Source organism: Lissotriton vulgaris, chromosome 6 (genome assembly GCF_964263255.1).
Source record: "Lissotriton vulgaris chromosome 6, aLisVul1.2, whole genome shotgun sequence".
NCBI lineage: Eukaryota > Metazoa > Chordata > Amphibia > Caudata > Salamandridae > Lissotriton > Lissotriton vulgaris.
In genome coordinates this window covers 789927514-789954998 of record NC_141694.1, presented here as the reverse complement: position 1 = coordinate 789954998, position 27485 = coordinate 789927514, and the positions used below count along the sequence as shown (strand labels likewise).

The window sequence follows — 27485 nt, the reverse complement described above, 5'->3', positions numbered from 1 at the left end:
TGCAGCCAGGGGTGATGTATGCCTGTCCTTGATGGAGCTAGTGTCTATGGGAGAAGCCTTGTCCCTTGGATGTGCCTTGGTCGTAGGAGGAGTGTTGTCTCTGGACTTTCCCTATTCCCTGGACGGTGCCCTGTTCCTGGCAGCAGACTTGTCCTTTGTGGTGTACATGTCTCTAGAAGACACCTTGTCCCTGGGTGTGTCCCTGGCCTTGGGAGATGGCCCTTCCTCTGTAGTGTGCCTGTCCCTGGGAGTGTCCCTGCTCTTGGGAGTAGACCCTTCCTTAGTAGTGTCCCTGTCCTTGGGAGGATCCCTGCTCTTTTGAGGTGCCTTTGTCTTTGGACTGCCCTTGTCCCTGCTCTTGGGAGTGGACCCTTCCTTAGTAGTGTCCCTGTCCTTGGGAGGATCCCTGCTCTTTTGAGGTGCCTTTGTCTTTGGACTGTCCTTGTCCCTGCTCTTGGGAGTGGCCCTTTCCTTAGTAGTGTCCCTGTCCTTGGGACTCTCCCTGCTCTTTTGCGGTGCCTTTGTCTTTGGACTGTTCTTGTCCCTGCCCTTGGGAGTGGCCCCTTCCTTAGTAGTGTCCCTGTCCTTGGGAGTGTCCCTGCTCTTTTCAGGTGCCTTTGCCTTAGGACTGTCCTTGTCCAAGGGAGTGTCCATGGACTTGGGAGTATCCCTTGCCTTGGGAGTACCTTTTGTGTGGGATGCCTGTGTAGCATGTCAAGGCATTTCCCCCAACACCACTTGTGGATCCTGTGTGTGAACTCCAGTGTATCTCATGTTGTCTTTGTTAACAGATTTTGCTGACCTAGGGGATGGTGTCTGTGCCCTTCGTGCCCTGACGTGCTGTTTGTGGCTGCTTCTAGTGCAATAACCTGTATAAGAGTCCTGGTCAGAATATTCACTCCCCCTGAGACATCAAGTGGTGTAGATGGGGGAACAGAAGTAGCACCCTGTCCATGCGACTGTACAATGGCAGAAGACACAGTGTTTGCCGATGACTGAACTGTCCTGTGTGGACCAGCAACATCGCCATGCATCCCTTCCATGAATGCCACCACCTGCCCCAACTTCCTATTGTGGTCTTGGAATGCATTGATCATATTGGTCTGCCCCACACACAGCTGTCACAGCATATCAACAGCCTCAGCACAAAGTGCACTTTGGGTCACCGGGGCAGGGGCAGCAGTGCCTGCACCGAACGCCACTCTGCTCCCCCTACTTCTGCATGCACGAACAGTACATGGTGCAGTTGGCGGCAGTGTGGTCCGTGTGTGCTGTGTCCTAACCGAAGGTGTTGATTGCCCACTCCCAGTCTGTGACAACAGTGCTGACTCACCAACACTGTCGGAAGATGAGGACGATGGTGTCTCGCCATGCGAGTCCTCAGGGACGGTCCTGTCCCCCTCTCCGGGGCTGCCCTCTTCTGTGTCTGTCTGCGTGTGCGTGATGTCTGATCCGGATGCATTGCCACCACTCATCTCCGTCGTCTGTGGCTGAGTGCCCTCAGCCAAAGCTGAAATACAGAGAAAAGAGGTGTAAGTCATGACCACACTCACGTACAGAAGGACATGAAATCTCAAATTCCATTTCTGATAAAGAACATGTAGCCCCCATCCTGCACACGACCCACCCCTAGCAGTCATCGTCACATGAAATAACCGGTGGTGGCCGTGAAACATGTACAGCATGCGGACAGGGCAAGTGCATGTAGATCTGCACACATGTCTTGCCATGGGGCCACAGACCTCTAGGGCATGTGCTTGAACACTCAACTACTAAGCAAGTGGCGTGTCAACATGGCGGACATGGATGTCAAATTACATTCCGCCAATGGCACCAACATGGCATTGCTGCAAAACATACGCACCACAGAAGTCACTACGGTGTCTGAGCACCAATACATGCATTGCACTCCCAAGTAACATACACATACAGTCTGCTTACCGCTAGTTTTCTGTTGATCCACACTCAGCCGGTCGGACAGGTAAGGATGCGTCACAGCAATGATACGGTGCATAAGAGGGGCGTGGCGTGCATAAGAGAGACGTGGCGTTCATGGAATCATCCCCAGTGTCATCTCCGCTACATTCTTGCTCAGCCTGGATATGTCGTCCCAGTGTTTGTGGCAGTGTGTGTGTCGTCTATTGCACGCCCCCACTGCCCGTACATCACGTGCTATGCTCCTCCACACGGCCTTGCGAAGGTGCAGCTTTACCTACCATGATGGGAGACAAGAGGATAACGTAAGTGGACAGTATGACATGCACATACTATGTAGAAAGACGTATCTACATCCAGCCATGCTCTGCACAACACATGTGAAGGTCCCACAGCACACCGGCAGGCCTACAGAAGACAGGAGACACTGACCACCTCAGGGCCAACAACATGTACACCACTACACTTACCACTGTCCAGGTGCACCGTACAGCTGTTCGTAGTGGCTGAGCACACCGCCCACGAGTGAAGGGACGAGACCGGATCTCTTGCACTCTCTGCATGGCAAGGTCCTGTACTGTGGCACTAAAGCAGCAGTCGGTGGTCAGCTCAGCAGCAGCAGGTCGAGGTGATGGTCACAGGCAGCAGTCGGTGGTCAGCTCATAAGCAGCAGGTCGAGGTGATGGTCACAGGCAGCAGTCGGTGGTCAGCTCAGCAGCAGCAGGTCGAGGTGATGGTCACAGGCAGCAGTCGGTGGTCAGCTCAGCAGCAGCAGGTCGAGGTGATGGTCACAGGCAGCAGTCGGTGGTCAGCTCAGCAGCAGCAGGTTGAGGTGACGGTCGCAGCCAGCACTGGTTCACAGCAGTGAATGAGTGCTTTTGGAAATCACACATATATAGGGCCCTGAGCCCATGTCAGTGGCATACGTCGGCAGCAATTGGTTACCCCTGGATGCCTCTTTGTAAAAGGGCCAATGACTGGCCCTGGTGTTGCAGTGCACTGCTTCCGCTATTTTCGATTGGGCATACGCGGCCCGCGTACCCTCTTCCCATTGGCTGCATGTGCACGGACCGTCACGGTCACACATCGGCAACCCCATGTGCAAGCTTCTGGGACGGATGCTTCATTTGCAACAATGTTCAATCAGTGGTGCCACCATGGCGGTGCACGCATTCCGTGGGGGAGGTGCAGGCCAACACATCCTTCTGATGATGTCAATGGACATGGCAGTTCATGACCCCCCTTACAGTCACATTGCATCATCCACCGTACACCGGCGCGCCCAGGCCCGTCCACAACCGCCGTGCCAGGCCAGGTCCAGAACTGCCGTGCCTGGTCTGTCACCCACCGCCGTGCCAGGCCCGGTCCAGAACCGCCGTGCCAGGCATGTCACCCACCAACGGGTGTTCACTCGCATGGCACGGCGGTGGCTGACATGCCTGGCACGACCCGGAAGCTTGCACATGCGGTTGCCAATGTGTGACCGTGACGGTCCGTGCACATGCAGCCAATGGGAAGAGGGAACGCGGGCCGCGTATGCCCATTCGAAAATAGCAGAAGCAGTGCACCGCCATGGCGGCGCCAATGATTGTATATTTTCAAACGCTGCACCGTGGTGTATAGTCCGCACTTGCGTTATGAGGGTTGTGACCATGATGGCGGAACTGCATATGTCATGCACTATATCATGTGTGTTCATACTATGCCCATTGATGTGCACACAATGTGCTACACATGTGCATGTCGACGTGTTGACGTCTTGTATTTCCCTACACATGTTTCAACTTCTTCACATCTACACAGTACATCACGGCTTTCTCGCCACATTCTGAATCTGTTGTCAGTGTGTGGTTAATGAGTGCAAATAACAATGGTGGGGGTACACATGCATTCTGTGTATGCGTATGTGTGTTGCCTGTTGTGTGACCATGCATGTAATGTGCGGATGCTCACCATTGTCGGTGTGGTCATTGGTGCATGATGACATGGAGTGTGTGTAGCATTATCGTTTTGTGTTTGCTCGTGCATGTGTGTCTGTGATGAGGCTTGTACACATTTGGGTCCTTACACATGTCTTGTTGGCAGTAATGTTGACATGAGACTAAGTTGCATTGTACATGTTGACACGCATCATGTTGCTAGTGGCTGCACATTGTTCATACGGCACTCCGTATTGTAGTAACTTTCAGAGATGTCACACATATGACAATTGTCCACAACATTCATATTCTTGCTAGTGTTGGCTTACGTGTGATGGAGTTGCACAGCCATGCGTTGTTTGTAAATTGACTTCTACTACATCTACTCCCACACAGGAGGGCTCCAAATGTCCATTGCCCATACACTGTGCTGGAGGATATGGTTGACGAGGAGATGATGAGGAAATTCCGGCTAGATCGACGTAGATTGATGGACCTTGAAGACCAATTGTCTCCTCATCTGCAGCCACGAAGAACGTATCCTGGTTCCATTTCACCCACAGCAAAGGTGATGGCGGCACTGCACTTTTTTGCAACTGGCACCTTTCAGTACACAGTTGGACATGCCGGGGGGATGGCACAGTCCATGTTCAGCATGGTACTTCGGGATGTTCTAAAAGCCATGATGCTGTACAAGGATGACTACATCCATTTCCCACGGCCGGCAGAGATGGCAGCAGTCAAAGCAGACTTCTATGCACTAGGCCAGATACCACAAGTAGTGGGTTCCATTGATGGCACACATATCGGTCTCATTCCACCACGGACACGTGAGCCGGTATATAGGAATCGGAAGCACTTTCATTCGCTCAACGTGCAGGTGGTGTGCCTGGCCGACAACATCATATCCCATGTGTGTGCAAGATTTCCAGGCTCCGCAAATGACTCCCACATCATGCGGTGCAGCATTGTCCCCCAACTGATGGCAAATCTGCGTCCAGAACGTGCGTGGCTTGTTGGTGAGTATGCTGTGGGGACAGTTGTGTTTTCTGTGTGGCATGGGGTACCCACCAATTCTGGTTGTGATATTTGTGTCTGTCATCCCCCTACATAGGCGACGCGGCGTACCCAAACCGGCCTTGGCTGCTGAGTCCCATACGTAATCCAACTACAGCGGGTGAAATGCGATACAATGATGCCCATGGAAGGACACGTAGAGTGTTGGAACGTACTTTTGGACTGCTAAAGTCTAGGTTTCGGTGCCTGGATAAGACCGGAGGGGCCCTGCCTTACTCACCAGGCAAAGTATGCAGGATCGTGATTGCCTGCTGCATGCTCCACAACCTGGCCTTGCGCAATAAAATTGAACTGATCTTGGACCCTGAAGACCAACAAGTTCCTCAGCCTCCCATCCCACCCATGTCGACTGATGAGGATAGTGGTGAGGAGGAAGGTGTGGACCAGAGGAGTCAGCTCATTGATCGCTATTTCCCTTGAATTTGAGTAACTACCTCTTGTGCCGGTTGACAATGTGTTATGTATGTTTGCTGGGGGTGTGTGGATGTGGTGTTCATCAGCTGGCTGTTCTGGTATGTAATGTTTGCATGTGTGTGTGTTTATTTCTTTGGACATGCAAGTCTCCATGATGTGTGTCCTCTCATCCACTGATTTTGTGATGAGTGTGGTTTGTGGAATGTTGCACTGCAGTGTGTTGTGATGGGTGTGATTCAGTTTCCTGACGTGTGTTTGCTGTCTCTGATTTTCCCTAGGTCACTCCCACAGAGGCATGATTCTGTACGACATGGATCCCTGCACCTGGTAACGTCTGTTTCTGAGACAATCATGTGAATGAAACATGGAGGCAACACATCATTGAGTGTGTAAGTGAAATTTATTTACAGGTTGTGCATTGGTGCTGGTGGATATTTACAAGTAAGTGTTGGGTGGGGGAGTGTGAGTTGAAGGTCATGGTAGATGAAATGTCCGTGCTGACACCACATTGGGTGATGTCCAGCTAGTCCAGCAGACCTGTGCCAATACTTGGCGTAGTGGGACAGGATAGTTTGCGGGAGGATGGCAGCCTCAGGCAGTGTTAGAGTCATTGTCGGCCCCTCTTTGAGCGTGTAGATGGAGCATCCCCACTGCTCTCACCTACTTCCAACCTCGGACGGCCCCTCCGTCTTGGAGCCGGAACGGAGTCAGCTTGGGGGCCAGGTTGCTCAGGGGCCACATTTGTGTCCAGGGGCACAGGTGGCGGTGGCGGTGGTGTTGCTGACCGTGGCGGCTGGACACTTGGTTGAGGGGGGGTGTTGCGGCCTAACCATTCCCTCCACAGTGATGTCTGCTTGCCCATGAGGTCCACTATTTGGCCAATGCGGCTGTCAATGGACTGCAACAGATTGGTGTTTTCAACCGAGTCCTGGTGGGCACGATCAGCCTGTTCCTGCCCATGCTCATAGGAAGCCTGGACTCTGGCTAGGGCTTCCAGTGAATCAGCGCCAGGATGGGGTGGGTGTCCTTCCCCAGCTCGCCGTTGAGAGGTACTCCTGCTTGGGTGATGTGGCCTCTGCTCTCTCCTTTCCCGTACACTCTCCCTGCTTGGCTGGGATGTCGATGGCCCTGCGTCGTGCGGTGGGTCAGGCAGGGTGGCACAGGCAGGAGTGGTGGTACTGGTGGTGTGGAGGTGTTGGTGGTGGCTCTACAGCTCACTGTGGCAGATGTTGCAGGAGTGACACAGGCCACGGTGGTTGAGGCAGGGATTTCCAGTGAGCCAGATGGCCCTGGGAGTGTGCTCGGGCCCGCTCCCTCCTCCGCACCGGAGCAGGCTGTGGCATCGTCCCCAGAGAGTCCTGGATGTGAGTGAGGCGAGTGTTGCGGCCGGTTGCTGGTTTCACCAGTCCAATTGCGATCACCTGAGGGACAAGAATTTGATAATCAATACTGTGGACATGGCATGTTTTATTTTCCATACATTACTTTTCAGTGTCCTCTCACACACACCCCACCCACCACCACCCTCCCTGTGGACATGGGGGCCTGTTGGGTGTTGTGGTAGTGACCTCTCGCACACACCCCACCCACCTCTCGACACACACCACCACCACCCTCCCTGTGGACATGGGGGCTTGTTGGGAGTAGTAGTGCTGGTCTCTCACACACCCCACCCACCACCACCCTCCCTGTGGACATGGGGGCCTGTTGGGAGTTGTAGTAGTGACCTCTCGCACACCCCACCCACCACCACCCTCCCTGTGGACATGGGGGCCTGTTGGGAGTTGTAGTAGTGACCTCTCGCACACACCCACACACCTCTTGACACACCCCACCACCACCCTCCCTGTGGACATGGGGGCCTGTTTCGAGTTGTAGTAGTGACCTCTCGCACACACCTCTTGACACACACCACCACCACCCTCCCTGTGGGCATGGGGGCCTGTTGGGAGCTGTAGTGCTGGTCTCTCACACACCCCACCCACCACCACCCTCCCTGTGGACATGGGGGCCTGTTGGGAGTTGTAGTAGTGACCTCTCGCACACCCCACCCACCACCACCCTTCCTGTGGACATGGGGGCCTGTTGGGAGTTGTAGTAGTGACCTCTCGCACACACCCCACACACCTCTCGACACACACCACCACCTCCCTCCCTGTGGACATAGGGGCCTGTTGGGAGTTGTAGTGCTGGTCTCTCACACACCCCACCCACCACCACCCTCCCTGTGGACTTGGGGGCCTGTTGGGAGTTGTAGTAGTGACCTCTCGCACACCCCACCCACCACCACCCTCCCTGTGGACATGGGGGCCTGTTGGGAGTTGTAGTAGGGACCTCTCACACACACCCCACACACCTCTCGACACACACCACAACCCCCCTCGCTGTGTACATGGGGACCTGTTGGGAGTTGTAGTGCTGGTCTCTCACACACCCCACCCACCACCACCCTCCCTGTGGACATGGGGGCCTGTTGGGAGTTGTAGTAGTGACCTCCTGCACACCCCACCCACCACCACCCTCCCTGTGGACATGGGGGCCTGTTGGGAGTTGTAGTAGTGACCTCTCGCACACACCCCAGACACCTCTCGACACACACCACCACCACCCTCCCTGTGGACATGGGGGCCTGTTGGGTGTTGTGGTAGTGACCTCTTGCACACACCCCACACACCTCTCGACACACACCACCACCACCCTCCCTGTGGACTTGGGGGCCTGTGGGAGTTGTAGTAGTGACCTCTCGCACACACCCCACACACCTCTTGACACACACCACCACCACCCTCCCTGTGGACATGGGGGCCTGTTGGGAGTTGTAGTGCTGGTCTCGCACACACCCCACCCACCACCACCCTCCCTGGGGACATGGGGGCCTGTTGGGAGTTGTAGTAGTGACCTCATGCACACCCCACCCACCACCACCCTCCCTGTGGACATGGGGGCCTGTTGGGAGTTGCAGTAGTGACCTCTTGCACACACCCCACACACCTCTTGGAACACACCACCACCACCCTCCCTGTGGACATGGGGGCCGTTTGGGAGTTGTAGTGCTGGTCTCTCATACACCCCACCCCCACCACCCTCCCTGTGGACATGGGGGCCTGTTGGGAGTTGTAGTGCTGGTGTCTCACATACCCCACCCACCACCACCCTCTCTGTGAACATGGGGGCCTGTTGGGAGTTGTAGTAGTGACCTCTCGCACACCCCACCCACCACCACCCTCCCTGTGGACATGGGGGCCTGTTGGGAGTTGTAGTGCTGGTCTCTCACACACCCCACCCACCACCACCCTCCCTGTGGACATGGGGGCCTGTTGGGTGTTGTGGTAGTGACCTCTCTCACACACCCCACACACCTCTCGACACACACCACCACTACCCTCCCTGTGGACATGGGGGCCTGTTGGGAGTTGTAGTGCTGGTCTCTCACACACCCCACCCACCACCACCCTCCCTGTGGACATTGTGGCCTGTTGGGAGTTGTAGTAGTGACCTCTCTCACACACCCCACCCACCTCTCGACACACACCACCACCACCCTTCCTGTGGACATGGGGGCCTGTTGGGAGTTGTAGTGCTGGTCTCTCACATACCCCACCCACCACCACCCTCCCTGTGGACATGGGGGCCTGTTGGGAGTTGTAGTAGTGACCTCTACCACACACCCTACCCACCTCTTGACACACACCACCACCACCCTCCCTGTGGACATGGGGGCCTGTTGGGTGTTGTGGTAGTGACCTCTCGCACACACCTCTCGCACACCCCACCCACCACCACCCTCCCTGTGGACATGGGGGCCTGTTGGGAGTTGTATTGCTGGTCTCTCACACACCCCACCCACCACCACCCTCCCTGTGGACATGGGGGCCTGTTGGGTGTTGTGGTAGTGACCTCTCTCACACACCCCACCCACCTCTCGACACACACCACCACTACCCTCCCTGTGGACATGGGGGCCTGTTGGGAGTTGTAGTGCTGGTCTCTCACACACCCCACCCACCACCACCCTCCCTGTGGACATTGGGGCCTGTTGGAAGTTGTAGTAGTGACCTCTCTCACACACCCCACCCACCTCTCGACACACACCACCACCACCCTTCCTGTGGACATGGGGGCCTGTTGGGAGTTGTAGTGCTGGTCTCTCACACACCCCACCCACCACCACCCTCCCTGTGGACATTGGGGCCTGTTGGGAGTTGTAGTAGTGACCTCTCACACACCCCACCCACCTCTCGACACACACCACCACCACCCTTCCTGTGGACATGGGGGCCTGTTGGGAGTTGTAGTGCTGGTCTCTCACATACCCCACCCACCACCACCCTCCCTGTGGACATGGGGGCCTGTTGGGAGTTGTAGTAGTGACCTCTCTCACACACCCCACCCACCTCTCGACACACACCACCACCGCCCTCCCTGTGGACATGGGGGCCTGTTGGGAGTTGTAGTAGTGGCCACTCGCACACACCCCACACACCTCTCGACACACACCACCACCACCCTCCCTGTGGACATGGGGGCCTGTTGGGGGTTTTAGTGCTGGTCTCTCACACACCCCACCCACCACCATCCTCCCTGTGGACATGGGGGCCTGTTGGGAGTTGTAGTAGTGACCTCTTGCACACCCCACCCACCACCACCCTCCCTGTGGACATGGGGGCCAGTTGGGCGTCGTTCACATTTTGGTGAGTAAGTGGCCCACATGCATGGGTTGGGGCCTGGGAGATGTGTCTTCTCAGTTGTGTGAGGCAGACCATGTTGGTGTGATCGTGGTGCTTGGTTTGTACTTACCAGCCTCTTCTCCTTCCTCAATTCCTTCCAGGCTCTCTGGGTGCAGTGTGCTCAGCACCTTTTCCTCCCAATCAGTATAGGGTATGGGCTCCGGGGGTGTGCCGCCGCCAGTGTGCTGTGCTCGCAGATGGTTTTTAGCACGGATGCCTTTGACCCTGGTTTTTGGTTGGTTGGTTGGTTGGTTGATAGCTTTATTTCGATATTAGTATATCTTAAAAGCGTTTACATAACAAAATTTAAAACAGTACATCGATAAGACAAAAAGACTGGACATTAAAATCATCAGATAAAAAAATGGCATTTTGATCATAATAAATTAATTAAAAAGGGATGAAATTGAAATAGACAGTCTTTTTAAGCGAATCAACCAAGCCCATTTTAAAAATTTAGAAACTGCACAAACAATGGGAGGGGCAGTGTCCGTTTGTAAAATCCGCAGAGCCACCAAGCACACTCGAATGCCCAATTCTCTACAAATTGGTTTGAGCCAACGAGATCTAGGTCGCACATAGTCCGGGCATTCGAAGAGGAAGTGTGCCACAGTTTCGAGCCTGTCAATACATAAGGCACAGTGGCGCGAAGTCTGCTTAGATGCATTCCATCTAGAGAGGAGATCGGCAAGGGGTAGTGTCCCTAGTCTAAATTTAATGTAAAGGGCCCGATCCATGGGGATGGTAATAGTGTCTAGGTATGGCTCAAAGGCAACAACGTCTTTGATTTCCAGAAAGGCTGCGGTGGATTTGCAGTGTCGCTGGTTGCTGATGAGCCTGGCTGAGACCCATTCCCAATAGAGTTTTTTCAGGGTCTCCTTAGGGGGTGATGAATGTGTAGACCAACAGGAACCCAAGCCCAGATCCCCAAGCAAATGTTTAATGTCCTTAAGTCATTTAATCTTTTGCCAACCATCTGAATGCATCACCTCTGCCAATCCGTCTGCGTAAGATTTTAGTTCAGGGACCCTCCACAGGCGGGCCCAAAGCAGGAGTCGTCGGAGGCGGGCCTGATCCTTGATTGACTTACAACCTGCGTCCAGGAGCACCAGAACTGTCGGTGTGCTTATCGGGATAGCCAACAAGTCCTTGATAAATTTATTTTCTGCCTTGGTCAGGGGATCCATGTTGCCCAGGCCCCATAACTCTGCTCCATAGAGTGATGCAGATACTGCGCGGGCTTTGTAAATGTCTATAATCGGAGCTACACAATGTTTCGATGAGTTGTTGTACTCCTTTAACAGTGCTCCCCCCACCCTTTTGTGGCCCACAGTCAATTTGTTGATGTGGGGGGTCCAGCTCAATGCATCGCTCAAGCGGATTCCCAGATAGTCAAATTCTGACACTCTTTCAAGGGCGATTGAGTTCAGGATAGGCGGGCGGACGAGTTTGCGTGGCGGGTGCATGATTAAATACTTCGTTTTGTCCACATTGATAACAAGTCCTCTTTTTACACAAAAATCCTGGAAGCGGTCTAGAAGCTTTTGTAAACCTTGAGGGGTTTTCGAGATGAGAAGGGTGTCGTCGGCAAACAACAGGGTTGGGATCTTTACGCCACCCAGTGTGGGGGCGTCTGCTGGTTCTTCAAGCAAGTGCTCAACCACCCCATTTACATAGAGGGAAAATAGGGTGGGAGCTAAAACACAGCCCTGCCGAACACCCCTCTCAACAGGGATTTTGTTGGTCTTTTCCCCGTTCAAACCCCACCTGACCTGGGCATAGTTGGCGATGTGGAGTTTGATGAGGAGATTTAGGATGTAAGGGGGCATTCCGAGACCGTACAACACCCTCCAGAGTACCTCCCTAGGAACCAGGTCAAAGGCAGTTTTCAAGTCTATAAAGGCCAGGTAGAGACTGCCCTTGCCCAGTTCCACCACCTTCCAGTATAATAACAAAAGTCTAAAGACTTGTTCAATTGTTCCTGTGCCTGAGCGGAATCCAGCTTGCATCTCAGACAGTATGTGGTTATCATCCACCCATTGGAGGATCCTTCCCAGAATAGCTTTCCCCGCCAGCTTCTGTGTGGAATCTATGAGGCTTATTGGCCTGTAGTTCCCTGGTAGGTCCCGACTGCCCTTTTTAAAAATCGGGACTACCTCTGCCCCTTTCCAGGACTCAGGTACTGTTCCTCCCTCAATAATGGCATTCAAAAGTGCAGAGATCAACACCCCCCATTCGCCTGGATAAGCTCGAAGGAGATCCCCTGGTAACCCATCCGGGCCAGCAGCTTTTAGTGGTATAAGAGTTTTTATCAAGTTCGTAACCTCCCGTGCAGAAAAGTAATCCAAGTCTCTGTCCAAGGTGTAGGGGGGAAGAATAAAAGGGTCATTTAGCGTTCCTTCTACGGCGGAATAAAGAGCCATAAAGTGATTGAACCACGACTGGGCAGTAATTGTGCACGTCCTCAGGGTCTCATCAGGACGGTTCCTACTGCCCACCAGGTCCCAAAACCCTTTCGCATCTCTCCCTCGACTAGCAGCCAAGAGGTCCTGCCAAAAGTTGTCCTCCCACTCCTTCTTGGCATTTTTTTGACAATTTGAGTATCACCTTCTGTTCTCTCTGGTCCTAGTTGGGGATTTTGATTTGACAGCTTTAACAAGTAATTTCTTCGCTTCCCTACACTTGGAATTAAACCACCCTTGTCTGGCCCTGAGGCAAGGTTTCTTTCTACTAGTGCTTCCTCAGACAATAAAAAGATCACTAAGAGCCTGTGTCAGGTTGCAAAACCCGGCAGGCACATCCACCAACCCACCCTCAGAAGAGGCAGGGTTTTCCAGGGCTGTAGCTAATAGCTGTGTTATGGAAGATATCTTTTCCACTGAAAGTGATAGCTTAGACCACTTTAGCCGTCGACCACAGTTAGAGACCACTGACATATCTGGGGTGGGGGGACAAGCAGTTCTGCTCCCAAAGTCATCTAGCCATCTATGGTTCAGGGTGAGTGAGAGGAGGTTGTGGTCGCTCTCAACAGAGGGTATAATCACCATGTCCTTTACCAAACTCCAAAGGTGGACATCAAGGAGGAAATAATCGATTCTTGACGTGTGCTCGGGCCTATTGTAGGTATGGGCTCCCTCTTTATCAGAAGAAGTCCTGCCATTAAGAGCCCTCAGATCAAATTCCATTGTTAGGGAATTGACCTGGAGCACCGCTTCCGTCCATTTTCTAATTGGTCTGAGCTCTAGGGCTGGGATCCCCCATCTATTGTCGTCTTCCTCTTGGTCCTGAGTGACTTCAGGGCCAAGAGGCTCGAAGGTACAATTAAGGTCACCCGCAACCAGGGTACAGTTCTTGTATGGAGAGGATCGAAGCGAGGCCTCCAGACAAGCTATGGTAGGTGATTCTCTACCCCCTTTCATACCGCGGGCGTATATGTTGAAGATGTTAACAACAACATGCCCCTTGACATTTTTAAGTGTGATATTAAGAAGATCCTGGCAATGAGTGTCATGCTCTTCCACCCTGCAATTGAGTGCGGAGGCTACCCAGACAAGAAGGCCTCCCGATGGGCGACCCCTGCCTGTCTCAGAATGGACAGCTGGTAGAAAATGGGTAGAGTATCCTGCCTTATGTAGGGGCTCTTTACTCCAGGTTTCCTGGAACAGACAGATGGAGTATTGCTCCACCAGTGCGTTCCAATCAGGCAGGGCCAGCTTCCTGTCCAGACCGGCCACATTCCAGCTGAGAACCCTAATGGATGGGTCCGCCACAGCCGAAATGCCGCAGGGCTCGACAGGGCCCAATTGGACTGTCTCGCACACAGTGGGGCAGACAATCACACGTTCCAGTAGAGTCCTCCCCACCATAGTCTCCCCTGAGTATGCTGGTGCCACCTGGTCATCTAAGGAAGTCAGGGGTTCTTGGGGTTTAGCAATTGACAAGGAGTGGGCGTCAGAGGGCCAAGACGTCCCAGCTTCCTCTGGGGGGTCTAAAAGCCAGCAACCCATGGCACCCCAGTTTGGCAATGGCGGAGCTGCATGCGAGTGCACAACGTTTGTTGCTGGGTGCCAATGACCGTAGGCATAATTTGGGGATGGAATCACAGGGAAGCAGTTTATAGGGTTCAGGGCCGGCCGCGGGTAGAAGAATGTTAAATCTACTACTTCAACTCCGGGACCGGTCATGGCCTGTCCTTGACTAAATATTGAGTGGGCAGCTCTTACATCTTGGAAGTTGACCACCAGACAATCCCCCTCAAATAATTACTTCCTCTGGCCAATCCAGCCCACCCTGCGCACACAAAGAATCAGGCTGTCCACACCCACAGGAAGGGGTCTGTTGGCTTGCAACCAGTGGATGACCTTATTCTTTAGGGCCTGGTGGGTTTCCTGCTGGTTGTCCTTCAAGGCAGGGACCTTAATAAGAACAACTACATATGGGTGGCACTCGGGGGGGGGTGATTGACTGGGGGACACTTGCGTACCACCTTTTGGGGTATAGCCACTGGATTTGGGTTTTTAGATGGGTTTGTAATTGCTTTTGCCTTTTGGACCTGAACTGCTCCTTTGGCAACAGTGGATGGAGCGGGAGGTGGTTTAGAAATGGAACCTGCCCCTCTATCTTGCTGCTTCTTGGGAGCGAGGTTAGGTTTAACTGTTCTCGCTGCTGGGGCATTACTAGCGTGGACCTGAACGACATGGGTGGTAGTGCACTGTTTAACCGGTTTTGCAGTTGCCATTGGTGCTGGTGTTGGAGCTGTTCCACTAGCTTGTGCAAAAGCGGGTGAGGCCGGTATGTGTCCATGTGGAGGGCCTACTGAATTTACATTCCCCTCGCTCCCAATTGCAGTATCATCTCTGAGCTTTGACTGCAATTTAATTAGGGACTTCAGGGAGAAGAAATTATCATGGGTGGTCTGTTCGAATCTATCTAGCCTATCCCCCAGACTCTTAACTCGGTCAATCAGCGGTACCAACAGAGCCTTAACCAGATTCTCGAAGTGCTCTAGGGAAAACCCCTCTTTTGAGGATGTAGGTGGTACCGTAGCCAAATGCTGGGGCGATGGCATTTCTATTACTGGCACCGGAGGGGTAATGTTCCCTGAAGTTGCTGGCCCTCCTGTTTCTAAGTGCATAAGACTTTTGTAAGGCTGTGTCTTTGGGCGCTTATAGAGCGATGAATGGCTTCCTTTCCTGGTGCTGATAACCCTTTTCCTTTTCTTGAGGGCCCGAGAAACTCGTGCCGGAGGCGACAATTTAGGGCTTAAAGTAGGAGCCTCGTTGGGAAGTTGGGAGTTGTAGCTTGGGGTGATATCTGTAGGTGATGTAAGCCTAGATCCCACGGCAGCTGGACTATGACTCAGGTTAGGTGAATTAGAGATTAGGCTCTCTATCCTGTCAATGCCTGCCTCTATAGCTACAATCCGTGGCTCAACGGACACAATCTCTGGCAAGGGGGAGATAGGGTAGTTGGAGGTTGGGGACAGGGCGTGTGCAACTGCTCCCAGGGAGGAGCGTTTGGAAGAAAAGGAGTCTAGTGAGAGGCGACGTTCCGTCATCACAATCTCCTTTTCGATAACCGCAGCCACCCTGGTGATGAATTTATCCATTGTGCCGATTATGGTGTTCCCTGTGGCACTTTCTCCCCCACCCCTCAGAGCTTTACCAGAGCGGGTTGACATGATGGCCTGGGGACCCACAGGTGGACTCCGGGATTTTGGACCAAAAGCGATGGATGTAAAAGGGGTGGCCCAGCCCAGCCTCTGTCAGCCCCTGACTGCCACAGACTGCCCACCCTTTGCTTGGGCTTCGCTCGGCGTCCCGCTCGCGTCCCGCTGAGCGGTTGTCCGTTGGTTTTAAAACGAGCGTTGCGGCCGGGAGGCGTGTCTTGCTGGGGGCGCGGCCGTGCACACCTGTGCAGCGCAGGGACTCCTGGTCTTGAGAGTCCCTGCAGCTCGCGCCCTCAGTTTTCTCCGGTGTTCCCTCCTCCTTTCCGCAGCTGACAGCACTCCAGCAGCCTCGACCCCACGCCTCACGCCGCGCAGCGGCACCCGCAAAGCGGGTGCTGCAAGCTGTTACCACGCGGCGGGGCGGTCAATCCCTCCAGGGATACGGGGAGGCAAGCAGGATAGCAAGGGCAGAATGGCGTTATGGACAGCAGCCGGTGAGTTCCTCAGCGCAAGGGTTTTTTTTTAGGTCATGCCACCGCCTCTGGATCTCGTGCTTTGTCCTTGGCACGGTCCCTGATGCCTTCACCCGACTTACTATCCTGTCCCACGTGTGATTTTTGTTAGCCACGGTGGTCTGCTGGACTAGTGTCCCGAATATGTGGGGTTCAACACAGATGATTTCATCCACCATGACCTTCAACTCTGTCTCCGTGAATTCAGGGTTTTTCTTAGGTGCCATGGTGTGTGGTGCTCAAGGTGTGGGTTGAGTGGGTTGGGAGGTGCAGGTGTGTGGTGTGTAGGAATGGTGTGGTGGGTGTTTGTGTGGTGGGTGTGTTTGGGTGGTGGTTGTATGTGTGCAATATGTGTCTGCTGTCCGTCGTCTTGGGCCTCTTGCTAGCAGCTATGCTGTGATGCAAAGGATTGTGGTAGTGGGTGGGAGTCATTTTATAGTCTGTGTCGTGGTTGTGTCCCAATGGTTGTTGGCAGTCAGGTGCTAGGTGGGTGTGTTGACTAGTGTGGATTAGTAGGTGCTTGGGGGGGGTGTCATTGTGGCTTGGGATTGGTGTAGGTCTTTCAGGTGGGTGGTAGTCGTGTTTCGTGTGTTTTGTATTAACTTCCGTCAGACATGTTGTCATTGGTTTGACGGTAGGGATGTTGTTCGTGTTGGCCTTCCACTGGATGCACCGTTTCTCGTCGCATTGTTTCCGCTGCGGCCATGGATTGAGGTGAGTTCCGGGGAACAGGCGGCGTTATCCTAATCGCGGCCACGGAGCCTCCACAGGTATTGCGGTGGCTGTGGCTGTTTCCTTGGTCATGTTCGTCCGCAGTGGTCAGTGTTTCTTGGGTTCTGTCCGCTTGCGGCGGTCTCAGGTGTACTCCGTTCGCCACGGACGGAGTTTGATGTGGTCCGTCCGCTGCGGTCGGAGTTTTGTCCCATTTTTATCCTAATTGCTACGGAGGTTTATCCGCGGAGCGGTCTGGAGTATCTTGGCTGCTTCCTTGGCGGACGGAACACTATCTCCTATGTTTGGTGTACAGGTCCGTCATGTTGATAGAGCCTGGCACCAAACTGTATGGACAGAAACCATCCTGATGGTGGTTCCTGCTAATGCTTCAGAAATGACCACCATTTCTAAATTTTACGGGTGGCACCTCCATCAAGGCCAACTCATAATTCAGGCCCGAGTCATCACAATGATGAAAGGCAGGAACAGCACAGCATATCATAGAATAGCATATATATATACATATCAAAACACAGCTACCTATGCTTGCCTTGCTTGACCCCATGGGATACTCTGAGCCCAATTCAGCCTGGGTAGATTTTCCATTGGTAAGAACAGTGAGGTACTTCATTTTAAAAGTCATGCCAATAGGTGTGCTGGTAGAGTTCCAGCATTTGAAGTGCCCTGCTGCCACCTTGAAACCCCCTAGAATAGAGTCTTCTGGAATACTTTTGTCTCAAGCCGGAGCTGTTAAAAGTGTGATACCTTTGGCGGGATAGGCTCAATGACTGCAGCCAACAGCGAATCAGAGCACTTTTCAGGATCCTGCAGTCCTGCCATCAGATGACACTACTTGAAGACCCTCTGTGAGTCTGCTGCCATCATGAATACTACTTTTGAACCTGTACTGCACTTCAGTATTGAAACTCTCTTAGAAATCAGATCCACTCCATATTCCATTATAGGGTTTACTTATCAACAACTAATGCATTATGGTACTTGCATGCCTTACCTTACTATGAGAGCTGGAGTGAATGTTTTGGGAGAATCATATTATACTTGGAACTATGTATTACCTCTTCCAGCATGTACATGTGCTCCTTTGCACAAATTCAAGTTGCATTATGAAACTAGATCCGATCCATGTTCCACTCTGCATTTTCATTCTTCTGCCTACTGGCTTCTTCCTAGATCCTCTGTGCACTCCTTCAGGCAGAAAGCTGAAGGAGGTACTTTGACTGCTCTCACCTGCACTGTGTTGCAAGCAGCTCACACCTGTTCTGGATTCCAATCACTCTGTGTGGCTGTGAGCCAGGAGGAGGGATTTAAGTCTGGCTTCTGCATTCAGAGCTTCAACCTCCTGTTTCTGGTAGCTCCTGCTTTCTTCTCCAGTTGCGAATGTATGGCGTTACTACACATAAATTCACTAAGCATGGCTTTACAACACGGCCATTACAACGACCGCATTGCCATTACATAGGAAGTTGTAACAACGACTGGCTGTAAGAAGCACGCTGGACTTAGGAATAGTATTAATTACTATTCCTACTCCAGTTTGTGCAACAGCAGGGAAGGTGTTGGATTTAAAATCCAACACATTCCCTGGTGTTGCACGCCCCCTGCAGCAAGTCGTTGTTATGACTTGCGATGTTGTAATGGTATGCGTGGTAACAATGCAGTTGTTGTAACGACCACGTTGTAAAGCCATGTGTTGTAGAAACATGGTTGTAAATGCTGTTTCCCCCAATTGCCTGCACTGCTAAATCCTTAAAACCTTGCGAGGAGTTCCTGATTCCCTATTCAGCTTTTTGCCAGTGGTTTGCTTTTTACCTTATTCTGAATTTCTGTTTTGTCCTTATTCTGAATTCATGTGTTTATACCATTTACCAACAGGGCAAAACTTGTTTCAGTGCCTGTTGGGTACGTCCTTGAGTTCCTTGCTCTATATCCCAGTTCGAGTCCCCTGCACGAATGAGGCATTACTCGTCCCAGTGCCTGTTGGATACATCCTCGAGTTCCTTGTTCTAAGTCCTAGTTCCAGTTTCCTTGTCGCAGCAGGGTATAACTTGTGCCAGTGCCTGTTGGTTACGTCCTCGAGTTCCTTGTTCTGAATCCTAGCTCCAATTCCCTGTAACAGCAGGGCATTTCTTGTTCCAGTGCCTTTTGGGTGCAGCCTGCCCTTGATTCCTGTTTTCCTGTTCCTGATTTCAGAAGTCCAGTTCATAATTCCTGGTTTTGTTTTCCTTGTGGCCTGATTTTTAACTTCCCCGTCCTGTATTCTGGGTATTCTCTCGACTCTGGTTTTCTGTTTCATTCCAAATATGGTCCACTGTCTGCTACAGTCCATATCCGTTTACAGTGTGACCCCTTCATCTGGTCATACTTTGTTCTTCTCTGTCTCCTGTCTTGTGTTGTTTAGTGGCCTCAGTTATACTTGGAGTAGCCTGGTATTACCTTGCCAGGTATCCTTGGAAAGCGATATCTCTGGAATCACTCAGACCTGCTTTCGCTCCCTGACAGCATTGTTATGCTAATAGTAAGGAAAAGAAGGCTGCTGTCTTTCTGGGAAAATAGTGAGATCTAGGAAACAGCTTTCCTTTTTTTCCAAGGTTTGGAAGAGCATCTCTAAGACCAGACACATTAGCCTTCTATAGACTCAGAAGAAAAAGTACAAGAATTGCAGACAAGAAGAACTAATTGATGCTGGACTTAACCTAAGCCAGTCTAAAGACAGATTTTAGCACAAGGAAGATTTTCATGAACCCGAGAATTTTAAACTAAAAAAAAACTAAACGCAGGAGGACTGGAACTCAGTAAAGGTGGTATTTGGCCAAGACGCAACCTCAGCTAGCAAGATATTCTGACCATCCAATTCGGAGATTTTTTCAATGAGTACAAAGTTTCAATACGACCACTTAAATATGCTATCCAACCTCATTGCGCACTGTTCACTCATGGCTCCCAGCCTTGTCCTGTTGGTGAATTTACTCTTCCTAAATAGTGACTAAATTTCAAACATAGAGAGCAAGGACACCCAAATGCAGCAAGGTGGTGATGTAAATAGGCTATGAGGAGCCTGATGCCCTCGGATGCATTACATTGAACTCCATCATCTCCGCCACAACTATGTGAATGTCATAGCACCTGATTATCAACAAAACCTTTATAACCAAAAAGCAGTAACGTAAAACCATATCTTGTTAAAACATCATAATAGAGATTTGTGAAAGTTGAGTTATCCTGTCTTACTGATATGCCTTCACAACTCCCTCAATTGGCTCCTTATAACAATGAAGCACACATTTCCATACTATATTAAGCAATAACTTTGCAAATCAATGATTTAGGTAAACAAATATTGTTAAAGATTCCTGTAAAAAAAACTTATGTGCATGTTTTTACTTTACCTCTGTGTAATAAATATGGCATACCTCTCAGCAGTTTATTCCCTGGCTATTAAAATTATTAATGTGATATCATTAATATCATTATCAGCAGCGGCTCCTCTACTAAGGCAGAAGAGCGCAGCTCCGCTGCAGCATGAGCAGTGGAAAAAGGAAAAACAAAATGATAACACTATGCTATAATCATTTTATTTTTCCGTAATGAGGCAGGTTTACTGGCTGGGGCGGGGCTGGGCTGCCATCACAGCCTGCTGGGGAGGAGTGGTTGGGGCACTTAAGTGCACAAGGCGGTTTTGGGAGGCTGTCTTGGGTCGGCCAAACAGTCATGCGCACTTTGCATGTTGTCCACCGCCTTTACTGTACAGGCTGGGTGGAGAACATTAACAGGCTCATAGTCCTCATCTGAGCGTCGAACCAAGACACTCAGACCAATCATGACACTGCTGTCATGGTGACAGCAGCGTCGTGATTGGCTTAAGGTAGCCTGGTTGTGCTTCCTGCTTCCGGCAGCAAAAGAAGAGGATGGGAGTGAGGTGGCGGCCAGCAGCAAGGTAAGTAACTTTGAAGTTATTTTTCTATCCCCCCGTCTCACCCATACTACTCAGTGGCAGCCACCACAAATTATTATTATTGTAATAAAAATAAGGTTTCCTGCTGAACTATGATGGCCCTGTTGCCATTTTGTGACATCCCATTCCCCTTGCTGTGCAATAGTACTTCTGATTCATGGTGCACATGGTCATCTGGAAATATCCACATTGCTCCATAAAATATTCCTGCACAAGGTCTGCTACCTTCAGCTTGAAATGTAGACGGGTAGGGATTTTGTGTATTCTGTTGTACAAGCACTCCATTTTCTATTTGAGGTTGATGGATGTTCTCTTTCTATAGATAATTATGAATAGCTAATGCCAGTGGCTTTCTCCAGGATGCAACACATTTATCTGTGTAATTACTTATGTGTCTTCTCTTCCATTGAGAGGGTGTTGGTAGGAAGTCGGACATGTATTCAGTGAATCTCCAGTGTAATCTACTAGGCAAACCCATATGCAATTTATTAAACATGTGTTACATTCTCTACAGAGGTGTGTGCGTGCACGCGTATTGGTGTAACCTTCACATACACCCTAATCTTCATAATGTCAGCATCATGTACCTTTTGTGGCATGTTCAGAAAAGTTATCATGAATTCTGTAGTGTGTTTCAGTTTGTCTAAGGACTGCCAGATAGAGCCACATATGGATGGTTATAGGTCTAGGAGAATGTCTTCATTAATAACTCCCTGAAGAGAGCCAGTGGCATACTATCGTATTCATCTCAGCAAACATGATTCACTTTTTTATTCCTAGGTGTTCCCCGAGTTTTGATGAGGTAAGTACTGATTTAAAAATCATCCATTTGTTCGTCATCATTCTAGTCATTCAGATATTGTTTTTGATTCTAATTTCTTCATTCCATTTGGTCCCTTCATGCAATGTATGGGCTTTGTGAAAATTTGTCAGTTGTATTTAACTATTCATCTAATGCCGCACCATGCGCATGATCACAATTTTAGGGGCGTCCATTGCGTACACACTGTGGTTGGTGTGGGTGTGCATGACAGTTTTTTTCTGTTTCATTAATTGCAACTGATATCTTACTTGTTGCGGACTGTAATGTTAAACAACATTTTAGCAAGATTTGGTCTTCATGGTGTTTTTCTGAGGAGATATGTTAATGTGACTTTAGTGTTTCTTCACAAGAGTGGAATGTAATTTGCTGACTGCAGCAATCACTCAGATATGCATGCGGATGGGTTAATGCAAATACGTTCCCAACAACCCATGGTGCTGGCAATTAAGTCTACCAAACATCCATCAGCACTTTGCTCACGCTGATAAACCTATATATTAACAATTGCACAAATTCTAAAAGGAGATGCCTTCACTTGTATTTCCAAATGATCGTTTGCTAAATTTTAATGATTCTTACACACACATATATACATATACACACACACACACTCTCACCCTCTGGCTCTCTCTGACCAGGATGCGATTCTAGTATCCCTCCGAGTTGTAACACTGGCGATTACTTCTAAATATATATATATATCCTAAGAAAGTTTCTCTGCCTGTCTATAATGCTAATATCCTAGCACAAATATGGTGGGTGTGTGACAGTGTCCTCTCCTTACAGCTGCAGTTACCAGCGCTTCCTGTATCATTGCTTTATTGCTCTGGAAACCTCACCCTGATCAGTTTGCAGTCTTCTTCATCTTTCCTGCTCTGTGGAGCATGTCTGATGCCATTTGTCAGACCTTGCTCAATGGTAAGTTTTGAGCGCCTTCAGAAATACAAATAAATGTATTAAAATATATCAGATTACATAATCCTGTAATGTGCGTCGATCCAGGAAAGATGTGTGTCTCGTTTCATGACCAGGCTTCAGAGGGAAGTATGACAGGGCTAGTCAAGTGACTGAATAGGAAATTCCCATTGAAGTTTCAGAATACAGAAATGAATATGTTTGAGACAGTTTACATTATTTCATTGAATGTTCTTTGCAGCTTTTTCAGCTATTTTGAGAAGCCTAATGTCTTACTATTTAGTGGCCCAATGACCCCACTTTGAGTTAAGGGGATTAGGTATGAATAATTTCTTATCTCCCTAATTCATGTGTGGCATTGGCCAATTGCTTTATGTCCCTGTGAATCAATTAATCAATCAACCGTATTGTGGTTTGCACCCAAATAGTAGTTGTTCTGGTGTGCATCTTTCTATTTATCATTTCTATTAGTGTTTGCCCAATATGTTAATCCCAAGGGATCTACAATTGGTCTAGGAGGGCCTACGTTAGATTTTCAAAAAATCCTCTTGCACTTTCTCTCCTGTCATCTCTATTAGTTTGTTCATCCATGCAGACAGCAGAGCCTGTAAAAGGAAGCAGTGGCTAGACCTCTGTGTTTCTAAAATATACAGCTTGCAGCTGATTTTCTAAGTGATAGTGTTACTGAGTTAATATGCAAACTATGGACTACAGTCTTTTAGGACCTCAAAGAGGCATTTGGCCCTCTTCACAACCTGAACCTGGGCTCAGAAAACAATGGGGCATATTACCAAGCAATAGCGATAATTATCGCTATTGCTTGGTTTAGAGACAAAAATTTACTGCTGAGCTGCGGCGATTTTTATCGCAGATAAACCTTGGTATTACCAAGGTTTATCGCAAATGCAATAAAAATCGCCCGCAATGCATGAATATCGCTGAAAAGTCAGCGATATTCATGCATTACCGAGCTAATGCTCTTAGCCATGTTATCCACCTCCCATTGGATAACATGGCTAAGAACTGCTCAGGGCAGGTGTTAGCTTTTGGAGATATTCGCGCCTAGCGCGAATATCTCCAAAAGTTGGTAATAGGAGATAGCGATGTTAGCAACTGGAAACAGTCGCTAACATCTTGGCACTCCCACTTTGCATGTCATTAGTGATAAATATCACTGACATGCAAAGTGGGGCCCAAGGTGGTCGCTATCTCCTACTAGCTGTCGCTAACTGGTGTTAGCGACAGCTAGGTAATAGGGAGATAATTTTATCTTCGCTTTCTTGGCTTTTAAAGTCAAAAAAGCGGAGATAAATACACTTGATAATATGCCCCAATAAGTCTTGATATGGTCACCAGTGCTATATCTTGCAAATGGCTGCATGTGAAAACATGTTTTGCGCATGTAATAGAAGCACCTTTAATTATCATGAAAAAGCATATTTATACTGCCTGCATTTCTGAATTGTCACTGCTCACTGATATTATGAACGACAACATAAAATATTCAAGCTTTGGACAACATGTATTAGTGTTGCTCAAATGTGCAAAATGTGTTTGCATATGCCACCTTTTGTTTGCAAATGCTTACATGATTACATGATATAGCCAATGCATTGTCTTCGCTGTTAGCCAGTACTGGTCACTGAAACATCTAAATGCAACACTTCATACCCACTGTCCTTTCTGTTGCTGCAGTCCCTACGTTGTTCTCCCATGCTTCCTAACTCCAGATACTGTACTTTTGAGTAAACAGGTAAGGAAAAGAAAGGGCTTACCGTTTGAACATTTTTTTTAGGGTGAGTCTGCATGTCAGATGATAAAACACTACAGTGTAGGGCTCCCATAACCAACAAAGAATTCTGAACATATATGTGGTAGTACTCACATAAGGGAGAGAGGGGGAAATTGGACACAGGGGTTTCCCTCAATTTCCCAGATACTATGCAATAATGGTATCATAAGGGAGGTATCCTCCTAAAATATGGTTAAATGCTCACTGTAAGGAGGGTATTTCTGTATTTATAAAAGGGCTCTCACCCACATATTTCTATGTGGCATGCTTCACCACTGAGTCCTCACCTGGTGGGGGTGTGGGTGACACCAGGTGTGCTCTACCCTACTGCTGGTGGGATCACTCTGTTTTATATTTTGGTTTGGGACCGGGAACAGCTAAAATGTCCTAAGGTGTCCTACCATGTTGCTTTATTTATATTTATATTCAGGCTAGATTCAGATTAAAAGGCATATGGGCGAAGATGGGTAGGGATTCACAATGATCATTTGGTCAACATGTTTCAGCTTTTAGGCTAGTCACTAAGGTTATCCAGCTTTAATCAGGACTTGCCTGGCCCCGTTTATGTATTTTTTCACTTCTATATTTCAGACTGATCACTCTTCGTGTTACCTAATCATTTTTTAGCGTGCACTCATTCAGACCACTCTACCATCTCGGCATCTCTGTTCCCACACTTTGGGTAATGTGTTTCATGCTCAATTTGTTGTACTTGTTTTGGGTGGACCTGAGGTGTCTGTACTATCATAAAGCCATGCTTGTTAAATCATTCAAGGTGTCCATATTTACTCATTAGAGATGTGCAAACCTATTGAATGTATCATATTCAAGAGGTAATTGTCATTTTTCCCAGTACCTCTACCTTGTGGTGGCATTGGAGCAGGTCATTGTAAGTTACGTACAGAGATGTTGTTCCTAGCATGCCCCAAAGAAGATTACAAGCAGGCAACCCCCACGACACACTGTGATTAGGGCTATCTCTTAAAGTGGTCAAGAAAAAGCAAAATGGAAACAATGGACACGTCATGTTGTGCTGCAGTGTGTGTGCAGCAGCAGGCCCCGTAAAGGCAGTGCCACCAGTAACTAAGTAGGGGCCATATTATCAAGAAAGGGCGATACATTATAGCCGCTTTTATCTGCAGTTTCCTGCTGCTAAAGCGGTGATAATGGGCTTGATAATATGCCCTTGTGAATTCCCATAGAAGCCCAGGTTAACCCCATAACCTGGGTTTCTATCGGGTTTCACAAGGGTATATTATCAAGCCCATTATCGCCACTTTAGCGGCAGTTTCCTGCCGATAAAAGCGGCGATAATGTATCCCCCTTTCTTGATAATATGGCCCTAGGTACCCAAAACAACACTGCTTTTTATTGATCATGATGTGTTTGGTGAGCAGACTTTGAGTCCGAGCAATCATGACACCGGCACCGTGTGCAATGCTCTGGGCCTGGAGGCTGAAAGAAGGACAGCGCCTTGCCCTTTGGCCTTAACCCTTTTTCTCTCTAATCATCGACATAATTAACTGTTGATTCGCATGAAATGCTGTTTTTTCCTGCATTTATAATCTCTTTCGGATATACTTTGGTTTCAGTATTTTAGTCATATCTGTTCTCCCCGGTATGCAATATGGCGAGGTGCACTGTTGTAAGTTTATTTCCTACGTCATCATGCCCGGCCATACACTTATTTTAGTGCCCTAACTCCTGAATTATAGAGTTCGGACAGGCCACGTTGCCTTTTCCTTCCTTAATACAATGTGTGAAGTAACAGCGTGATGTAAAAATAGTACATATTTATTTATAAAATATTTATTAACCTATTGTTAATTTAAAACAACATAATGTAACATTACAAAATAATTACATTATTTCAATCAAATTCTATACATCACTTTTAATAATTATTAATGCAGATATATCTATTTTTCAGGTGGGAGTTTATTTTTAAATGTAAACTTCTCTTGTATGTGCCTGGTTTCATTTGGCGATAGGATTTCATGTAAAGTTAGGTTTTACGATTTAAATATATCTGGCTTTGGGTATAAACTATAATTGAGATTTGGACTCCTGTGTGCAAGGCAATTTTAGCACTACACTGGCTTCACACCGCAGTTTATCTGTGCTGCTGTTTGTGCTGCTTTGGACTAGAAAGCGCCACCTTGCAATCATACAGATGAGTGTAAGCCTGGGAGCAGATGTATAATTCATCAATTACCAGGGAAAATACATTTTCTGCAGCAATCCGTCCAACATGTCAACAATTCTTCTTTTTTCCACAGCTTTGTATGGAGTTTTATTTGCTGAGCACAAAGAGGCTGCCTTTGCCAACTACCGTCTCTGGGAGTCACTGGGCTTCGTTATTTCCTTTGGGTACAGCTCCTTCCTGTGCATTTACGTGAAGCTTTACATAGTGCTGTCTGTCCTGGCGCTTGGCATCACTCTCTATGGAATTGTGGAGTTCATCGAATCCAGGAAGCGACCAGTGACATTAACAGAGATTCCAGGAAACTAGAAGTCCCTGAGCATCAAAAATCCAAGCATCTCAGCACACACTATCGATTCGAGGAGACACAAATAACTCAAACTCCAATATGTAACCACAATGCCTGCTTGAGAAAATAATCGTTTATTATGATATGAAAATAAAGCCAACATCAGATAGTCTAAATTGTGTCCAGAACTTGGGTGTAGAGTCTCGAAGAGCTGGGTTACCTCAACCCGGACCCCGTTTTATTGATCATGACCATTCCTACTCATGTGCCCAAGTCCAGCACCACTACTCAACTTAAAAATGGTGTATCACTGAGTTTTACTTAGAGTCGACTCTGTTATTTGAAGTAGAGACTTTGAGGCAGATTTACAAGCCCCTTGCGTCACTTTTACGCTGCTGTAGCATCACTTTTGTGACGCAACAGCGGCGTAAAAAATGCTGCAAATTTACTACGTGACGCATCTATGGAGATACGTCACATTGTAAAGCCCTGCGTGACATTATACCTGCGTCAGGTATAATGTA

At 49.2% G+C, this 27485-nt stretch overlaps 1 protein-coding gene across 5 annotated transcripts in view; it reads left to right on the top strand.

Moving 5' to 3' along the window:
* LOC147708010 (N-acetylglucosamine transporter UNC93A-like) overlaps positions 1-27131 on the top strand; it is a 493060-nt gene extending 465929 nt beyond the window's left edge. For all 5 annotated transcript variants that reach the window (XM_086926821.1, XM_086926825.1, XM_086926822.1 and 2 more), the window contains 2 exons: positions 22549-22680; positions 26749-27131. In XM_086926821.1, coding sequence (XP_086782947.1) covers positions 22549-22680; positions 26749-26981 — 365 coding nt within the window. In that variant the 3' untranslated portion in view covers positions 26982-27131. The remainder of the gene's footprint in view (positions 1-22548; positions 22681-26748) is intronic.
* The last annotated feature ends 354 nt before the right edge of the window (positions 27132-27485 follow it).